This window comes from Morone saxatilis, unplaced genomic scaffold (assembly GCF_004916995.1).
Source record: "Morone saxatilis isolate NCDOM2014 unplaced genomic scaffold, NCSU_SB_2.0 Contig5, whole genome shotgun sequence".
Taxonomy (NCBI): Eukaryota; Metazoa; Chordata; class Actinopteri; family Moronidae; genus Morone; species Morone saxatilis.
The window spans coordinates 9,549,831-9,558,917 of NW_023340095.1; the positions used below are offsets into that span (position 1 = coordinate 9,549,831).

The 9,087-nt window shown below is 41.1% G+C and overlaps 1 protein-coding gene across 1 annotated transcript in view; it reads right to left on the reverse strand.

Annotated features, from left to right (window-relative positions):
* The window catches only part of epha3 (eph receptor A3), a gene marked incomplete in the record, with an annotated part of 96,882 nt that overhangs the window by 7,546 nt on the left and 80,249 nt on the right, over positions 1-9,087 (reverse strand). The window contains 3 exon segments of the mRNA XM_035676056.1: positions 5,636-5,829; positions 6,451-6,600; positions 8,985-9,087. Of these exon segments, the coding sequence (XP_035531949.1) occupies positions 5,636-5,829; positions 6,451-6,600; positions 8,985-9,087 (447 nt within the window).

Consider the following 9,087-nt stretch of genomic DNA (forward strand, 5'->3'; position numbering starts at 1 on the left):
CAGACAGAGGTTGTTTGAAAATTATGAAGCTGTCTGATTTATGATTGGATCTACAAACCCCAGAAAAAACAGATAATCTGGGCCAAACATCGGTACAGACCATGGTCCCGAAACAAATTCCTCTTCCAATTGTCAAGAGAATCTGAGGTTAATCAGCCCAAAACTCAGTTAGAAGAGTATGTCATGACTCAGAGTGTAGCGGTGCAAAGCAGCTAGCAGGCTGCTCTGGCCAATGGAAAACTCTACATTGCACTAATCCCCCAGTTTTTTACCCATTTTTTTCTGTTTTTTAACCACTGATGTGATTAATTTCTATCTTCTATTGAATGTTGAAACTGAAATAGAAAAAAAAAAATCAAATTTTGGTAATGAAATGAATCAACAGTGTTTGGAATGGAAGTAGATTAAATTGTTTTTAAAAAAATGGATTACACAGCATTATGTATATGTATTTATGTGAGTGTTTATTTTAATAAAATTATATTTATATATCCTCCCCCTCCTGTGCTTGTAGACCAATCCAGAATTTAACATAAACCAGACTTCTTGATCTGATAGAGTGGCACTCAACAGGGAGCAACGCACACACACACACACAGCACACACAGCACACACACACACACACACACACACACACACAGAGACTGTCCGTATGTGCCTGTTGCATACAGTAAACTTACAAAATGCCTCTGGGTTTTGAATACAGGTGGGAAATCAAACCATCACAGAAAATATTTCCATAATATATTTTATTCAAGAACAAGATTACTAACAAAAGCAGCATCAGTTTCTGTCTAAGGTCATTACCGTTTCCTGCACTACATGTGCGAAACAGGCAAAATGCAACATTAGATTTGATTAGACTTGATGGTTTCAATTGGATCAAATCAAATTAAATGCACTGCGTTGGGCTTTAGAGTGCTCAGTCAACAGTAGAGGGTGAAGGAAAGGCTGCAGGCACTGCGCTGACTGGCTCTGATTGATGGTTGCCGAAGATGGGGGAGGAGGAAGGATGAGAGAGGTAGACAGACATACAGAGAGCAAGAGAGGAGAGCTGAGGAGAAGCTGAAGATGACAAAGAAAACTATTTTTTTAATCAGTGTCTAATCTTTGATGTCACTCCTGGTGCTGTGTCTAATGTGGTTCACTTTGCTGTTGTGAAACCTGATCACATCAAAGCATGAAATGGGAAACCAGGTCAGAACACATTAGGTCAAAATGGGACTCAAAACATAATGACCAATCAAACAAATGAGGGATTGGTTAGACCATTCTAGGTTTATTTCTAAATTTGTTAGTGGCATTTAAAACTGGGTTGCAAAGGCTCTATTTTTTTCTGCACCTGTCTTGCAGTGTAGACAAAGGCACCTACGTCAAGACAGACATGCACACAAGGGATTAGAGCCTTGCCAACAAGACAGGACAGAACAGGAAAAAGGGTAGTTTCCCCTCAGGGAATACTATTCATAGACTTGTAAATAAACTCATTAGAATACTAGGAAGTCCACCTCTGCCTGACTGATTTGGATTGGCAGGGAGGTTTGGAGACTGTGTGTGTATATGCGTGTGAGAATCTGTGAAATATTACCCAAAGGTTGGGCTAACTATTCCAACTTCAACTAAAACATTTTCTTTTGCTTAAAAGATTTTGGAAAATTTTGCAAAGTAGCCTTTTTAAAAAGAAGCATTTGATCCTATTAACTATGAGCAGTGGGCAGCTTTGGGCGCGAGGGGGAGAAATTGAATCAAACTTTGCGCTGCCAACTCTGTGGTTTAAATAATAGTTATTTATTTGCTATGTCTTATCACAAATAAAGTGAGTATTGCTTCTGTTGTTTTTGGATGGAGTGCAGAGAGCGAGTCAAGCCCTACAAACATGAAAGTCTGTGACTCTATTGAGTAAGTTGCTGAGTGAGAAATTAAGTCACACCATTGGTTTGGTAGAGTGTTGGTGTTCCTCCAATGGCTACTGCTCTTTCAGAATGAACAGGTGCGAACGTGCCTGGCTGTTCATAACAGCAGTGCAATTCTCCTGGTCAGCAAGTGATCTGATCATTACAATAACCTCAAAATATGTGTTTATGCATAAGCATGGTGTTGCTTCTTCCCAAGAATGAAGTTAAAAGGACCCTCTTGTTAGAGACAAGTAGTACCTTACTGAACTGGTAAACTGGAAATATTCTCTGTACCCTTCATGCTGATGCAATATATTTTGGTTTAAAGAAGCAAAATACAATCAATTGAATGTTACAATAGAAAATCATCAAGCTGCCATCATGCAACATTGAAAAAAACAACAATACTAAGACAACAAAGACGTAAATAGAGAGAAGAAACGCGAGATGACATCTCAAACAGAGACAGGAAAAAGAGGAGAAAAAAAGATGCATTTGAGGCGGTGGAGTGGGTGTTGTTACAATGATTGAGTCTTTTCCTGCCAGATCAGAGGCCTGTCAAAATTCTGAGGGCCCCCCAGGACCCCCTGGAGAGACTGGTTTGTAGGAGAAAGAGGGAATCAGGGGCGGGGAGGTGGGGGTGGTTTGCATGAGGGGAAAAGAAGGAAGTGTGTAAATCTCCCTGAGAGGACTGTAGAAATCTATTTATGAGAAAAAGAGGTGCAAAAAGGCGAGTTATTATTTTTTGTAAATGCAGCGTAAAGGAATGATGAGAAATGTCTTGGATTATAACGTCTGGGCTGTCAGGATGAGAATGTTCAACTTTTTTGCAGGATTATTGATCCTCTCCTCTCCTCTCCTGTACCCCTTTTTTTCCTCATTCTTTTTCTTCTCTGATCTCATCTCCCCCTTTATCTTCTACTTACGTTCCCCCTCTCTTGTCTCCTCTGAGAGATAAACTGCAAATGACCTTGTTTCCCCTCCCTTATCATTTTCTTTGTTTCCTTTGTTGTTACATTTTCAGCAACATCTCATGGCAACTCAAGAGACAAGATGATTGGAAAGGAAACAGAGGAACTGAGGGATGCCATGAAGAGGAAAATAAAGAGAAAAGAAAGCATCTGTCTGACGGCATAGGGGGGTTTCAAAACCCCTCATGGACTTAACACCACATAAGAATGCAGAAAACACCCGCTCAAACAGAAGGAAGTATAAATACACCGGAGAGAGAGTAAAGTCTACCCTCCTTCTCGTTTTCATTTCCCTTCCCCTTTTCAGCTCTATCTTTCATTCTTTTGACCTCCAAATAACCAGGGCTGTGTAGTCTCTTGTTTTTAAAGCACTCAAGGGAGGTGTGAGGAGGATGAGGAGAAGAGCGTGAACAGATACATGTGGGCAGAACAGAGTGGGAGGAATTCAACTCTCACAGTGTTACTGGGACAATTCCCAGGGTGTCACTGGGAGAGGTTTGACTGATATACTGCATAGGACCAATATAAGGCCACATTTTAATGTGTGACCATTTGGTATCTTCTGCTGGGGTGTTATGGATATGATGTAGTTGTAATCAATACTACTCAGGTGGTCTGAGGGAAATTATTAACCTAAATTAATTCAAGTGTGACATTTTGATTTGATTCCAGTCAAGCATGCATGGCTGTCACTCTGAACTCTTCATTGACATTATCAGTGTAGAGTTTTAGTCGCCATCAAAATTCAAACTACCTTATATAATATTGGTATTTGGATAACCTCATTTAAAAGTATTAGTCCAGTTTTCCATACTTCACCATTTACTCAGCTTTCACATTTTCACATTTTTGATTTACTCAACTGATGGATACCCTATGTGTTCCCTGTGTTCTTTAGTAACGTAAACTGGTTTCCTTTCACTCCCATACATTTTTCCCCCCATTTCCATTCCCAGTCTTACCCTACTGGCCAAGATCCACACCAACATACACCTCAGCTCAGTTCCATCTGCGGCCATGGCCCAGTCCCAGTTACTTTCTCCCAAGCCCTTCACCAGGGAACGGGTTAGCTCTTGTCCAGCCCCATTTCCAGCCCAACCCTAACTACTGAAAATTAACCAAAGACCCTTATTCTCCAGACAGAGGTTGTTTGAAAATTAATTACAGAGAGGACTAATTTAATAGATTTGATTTGTTGTTACAGGTTCACAGAGGCTTGTCATTATTCATTTTTCCTTGTATGGCTTGGGGAAAAGGTTTATTGTATAAAAAACCAACAGCATTGTAGCAGTGCATTACTGACCACTGCTTGATGTTGATTAACACTGACATATTTAGAAGGAGTACTAGCTGTATTCTGGTTGCAGCCATTGCCATGTTTTGATGAACACAAAGAAACACATTTTTCAGTTTGATAACAGGATAACCTGTGAACTCATATGTTTTAGACACCCTGTAAATCCAATCAGATTGTCGGTGGCTTCTAACCCTGACTGGGCTCCTGTTGGCCCATAATTAGTCTCTGACAGCCAACCTTGGCCCACTGACCCTAGTCCCTCTCCATCCACATGCAGGGACAATAAACTTTGACCAGGTCCCACCCCTGAAGCCTCCAGATGCTCTACTCCTGTCCCAGGCTTTGGTCTGGGCTTTGTGGAGGAGGGGGTGCTCCATTAGCAGGCCAGGACAGCCCTGAGACAAACGAGGTGTGTGAGGCAGAGTGCAGCTGCTCACGCTGTGCAACTGCCACCAGCACACACACACTCGCAGATACACACATACACGCACAGTTCTCATAAATCACTACAGCCGCCTCCGTCGGCCAGCCTCTGCTCGCCCGGTGTTAAAAGCCAATCAGGGAAATTACATGCAAACTCCAAGGGACCTATTTTCACTTTCTTAAGAAATCATTAGTCAGTGTTATGAGCTTTGACGTCTCCATAATACCACGACCGTCTGCCGCAGACCCAGCGCCTGTCCCCCTCCCTGCACAGAATTGACAACTGTACATGGGCTGCCCTCGTTCCCTAACGGCCCCCTGGGAGAGAATCGTGGTCCCAACAAAGGAACAAAGCATAAGGGTGGGGTAAATGGAGGGGAAAATGCAACATAAGAACAGGGGAAAAATATTAAGGAATATGACATTAGGCTGCATGGAAAAGGGAAAGATGAAATATTTTAATTGAAATTGTTTTAGGGGGAGGATAAGTAACGAACACCCTGCAAACACAGCAAGCAGGAAGGCAATATTTATGTCGAGCTCCTGTAGGGCCTGGTTCCAAAAACAAACAGGAGTACACCAAGGGAGAACCCCTAACCCCCACCCCCCCAACTATATCTCTTCATCTTTTTATTGTCCATTACATTAGTAATGGTGAACTGCGCTTCATTCATGGAAAACAGAACTGCAATTGCCATTATACTGTCCCAATGACTTGTGATCACAGAGCAGGAAGAACACTGACCTACAATAACACATAATGCTGTGCGTGAAAGATACAATGGGAACTACTTCCAGTTTTGGACTGCATGAAGCCAGGTGTGTGTTAGTCAGATACATAGGAAAATACAGCTAGGAAAACAATAGCCACGTTCTAGTCTCCCATTGTCAAGTTCTACACGTGTAACCAGCAGATGAAGGCATGTCACGTTTGCATCATTGCACCACCTGCAGGCTATGTGCGTTTTCTCTTTGTGTGCTGTTTTCTGCACGCACACAACAAACACCAAAAATGAGAATAAATAAAAGGTGCAGAATCTTTCCGATACCTAGAGGTGGTGTTGGCAGTGATTTTGAGGCTACCAGGGTTGCGGATGAGTTTATCCAGGATGCTGACGATCTGTTCAAACTTAGGCCGGTTGTTTCTCTCTTTCTGCCAGCAGTCCAGCATCAGCTGGTAGAGGGTAGCAGGGCAGTCCATGGGTGGGGGGAGGCGGTAACCTTCATCTACAGCCTTTATTACCTGGATATTAGGAGGAAAACACGTTCAGCATCAAAACAACATCTAATATGCTCTACTGGAGTAGTTACTCTTCATTACAACCAGGGTGTTACAAGTATCCTTCTTTAATGTTCAGTATATCATTATGCTCTGATTGGTGGATTACACATATTTACCTTTTTAATATAATACGTTAATATACCAGATTTTTTGAGCTAGTTGTTGCATTGAACTGACCCTTGGAAAAAAAGCTTTTCTGCTTTAATGAATGGGGAAAAATGCACCAAGCCCTTTTATACCCATTCTAAACACACTGTAATTCACCCTCAGGATATGGTCACTGGGCTGAAACAACAACGTTTTTCACTGCTTCGATCTTGATATTTTGAAGATTTAACCCTTACTGTGCCTTACTGCATCTGTGAGATTACATTCCATTGTTTTCCTCTTATGTGCCATAATTCCCTTCACACGACACTGAACATGAATTAAACATTTCACCTGTGTTGCTGGTGCCTTAACTTACTTCCCATCAGTAAAGCTTGCCAAATGTGCAAAGCTGGCAGCACTGCTGCAGTGGTGGGTGCGCCACACTGACGCCCCTACTAAAGGAAGTTAACTTGGCAACATGGCAGTACTCACATCCTGATTGGACATCTCCCAGTATGGCCGTTCCCCATATGACATCACTTCCCAGAGCACAATGCCGTAACTCCAAGCATCACTGGCCGATGTAAACTTCCTGTAGGCAATAGCCTCTGGAGCTGTCCACCGGATAGGGATCTTTCCTCCCTGAGAGAAAATAACATTTATGTCATTCAGTTAGTCTATCAGTCAGTCATTCAATCACTCAATAAATCAAACTAATTTTCTATACTGCATGATGCATATATGTAACATTGGAGGTATTACACAGGTTTATTTTACATACAAAGGTCTACATGTACTGAACAATTCAAACATTCTTATGAAATGTTCTGAGACCTGTTAACCCTAATAGGCTCTGTGGTTTGGACTGGGCATGGTGATCTCAACATCCGATCCAGAACTGTAACAGTTATCTGAAATATTATTATGTGGTGTGGGGGACCTGAAGTGAAACCTTAAAAGAAGATTTTTAATGTCACATTTGCTCTTCCACACATACTGATACTGAACTATCTTTCTTAAAATGTTGGAATTCAAAGTAGTCATATAAAGTGACATTTACCCCTTTTTGTAACAAAAAATAATGTTCATATTCAGTTTTAATAAAAAAGTTTCGGCATTGACATTAAAGAAAGAAAGAAAAACTGAAAAACACATTAATCAAACCATAATCCAAAGTTTCCTACATAACCTCTCACTGTAGTGTCTGCTGCATTTGTCATTCTAGCTGAGAAGCAAGACAAATGAAGAAAATGGAGCTGAGGAAAGGAGGCTGATGGCAGCCAAAGCTAACAGAGACATCAGCCAAGTCACTCAGATCTTGCCTGGTGCTGTGCAGTCACACACATAGCCCTCAAAAGCAATACTTATTTGATTACTTGTACTTATACCGCCCAATCTCTAAAGAAACACTGGGGAATGTATAAAACATAAGACACACAATCACAAATGGTTGCACAAATGAACAAGTGTGCCCACGAAAACCCACAATGCAAACACAAACACATGTACACACACTGCTCTTATGCTCATATTGTACCTACCCGCTATCCTAAGAGGTCAAAGTGCACACCACACACACACACACTGCACTCACATGCACAGACACACACATAAACAAAGCAGAACTATAGATTCTGCATAAAAAGTATAGGCTAAAAAAAAGTTGCTTAAATGGAAATCTGCTAGCATATGTGTGGAGCGTTGTCAGTTACTGTAACATGGCAGAGTTTATTATTCTGTCTTATTATTTTAGATTATGTATTTCTGGGAGAAAGGCAAACGGCACACTGACTGTTTATTTGACAAGCAATTCTCAGCCAGCAAATTATACTATGTTTAAAGGGGCTGCACGCATCAGTCTAGACCACAGGATCCCATGATGAAAATGACCACACACACACACTCTACAAGTACAGATGAATGTATGAGGTGTGGCATGCCTGCTGACAATGTTCAATTTTGTGACATGCGCTTCAAGAAGTGAAACAAATAAAAATTATTTTTGATATTTTCAGTACAAATCTCCTTGAACTGTCATCTGCTTACCTTCAAGGTGTTTTTCTTTTTAAAGTTTCTCTTAAGATGTTACTTTTTGTGTTGCCTATCCATTGTACTAAAAGCATTATGAACACTCAGAAATTTCCCACAATTCAGTTAATGGAAACTCCATTCCTGTCGTGTCAACTGTCATTGTTGTTTAGGTTTTATAGTGTCATCATCCAAAAACTTCGAGAGAGTTTGCAAAGTAAAGATTTTCAAACTGTCTCCCTGCCACATACCATTTTTCAATTACAACAGACCTCTAAAAGTAAGTAAGTTTTGCCATTGAAAGTTTTCACGTTTTCCCGTATGTGCTTATGCTTAGACATTTGTAGCACTGATGATGGAATTCTTTAGGAATAAAACCTAGGCATTAATGTGAATGTTGGGGCGGTGGATGGGTCAACAAAGCATTGACTACACTCACAAATTTCTTGTTGATATAATAAATCCCTTCTGGACACAGGGTTCTTTAAGTGGTATTCTCCGTGACCTCCCCAGTTGGTGAATGTTTGCCATTTCTGTACTGAGATCTAGGGAGGCGAAGCGCTGTGGATTTATGTTGGTTTTATCACAACTCTGCTTTTATTTATGTGTTCTTCTCCCCTGCCATGCTAGAAGAATGAAAGAGGGACGTAGTGTGTGTGTGCTGAGATTACCTTAGGCTACAGAATGTGTGTGAGAGGGAGAGCATGAGAAGTTGATGGATAATGTACATTATTATGAAATCAGTATGCATAAAGACAAGAATGTTGCTGTTTGATATTTTCTGAATGGAAAATTGAATTATTCTGATTTAAAAAGGGAACAGGGGATGCTGTAGACAATTCCAGGGCATACTGTGTACCATATTCCATTACTGTGTTCATGTGTTCATGGACTTTTATGCAACATTCCTGAAATATGTGGTGTGCCCCAGGACAGTGCCCAACATATTCATTCATGCTGTCATTTATGTCCCTAATTGTGTTTTTGTTCCAGCTCACCCTGGTGGTGTAAGCAGCCTCCGGGTCGTCCTCCAGGACTCGGGACAGGCCAAAGTCTGACACTTTACACACCAGATTGCTGTTGACCAGGATGTTTCGAGCT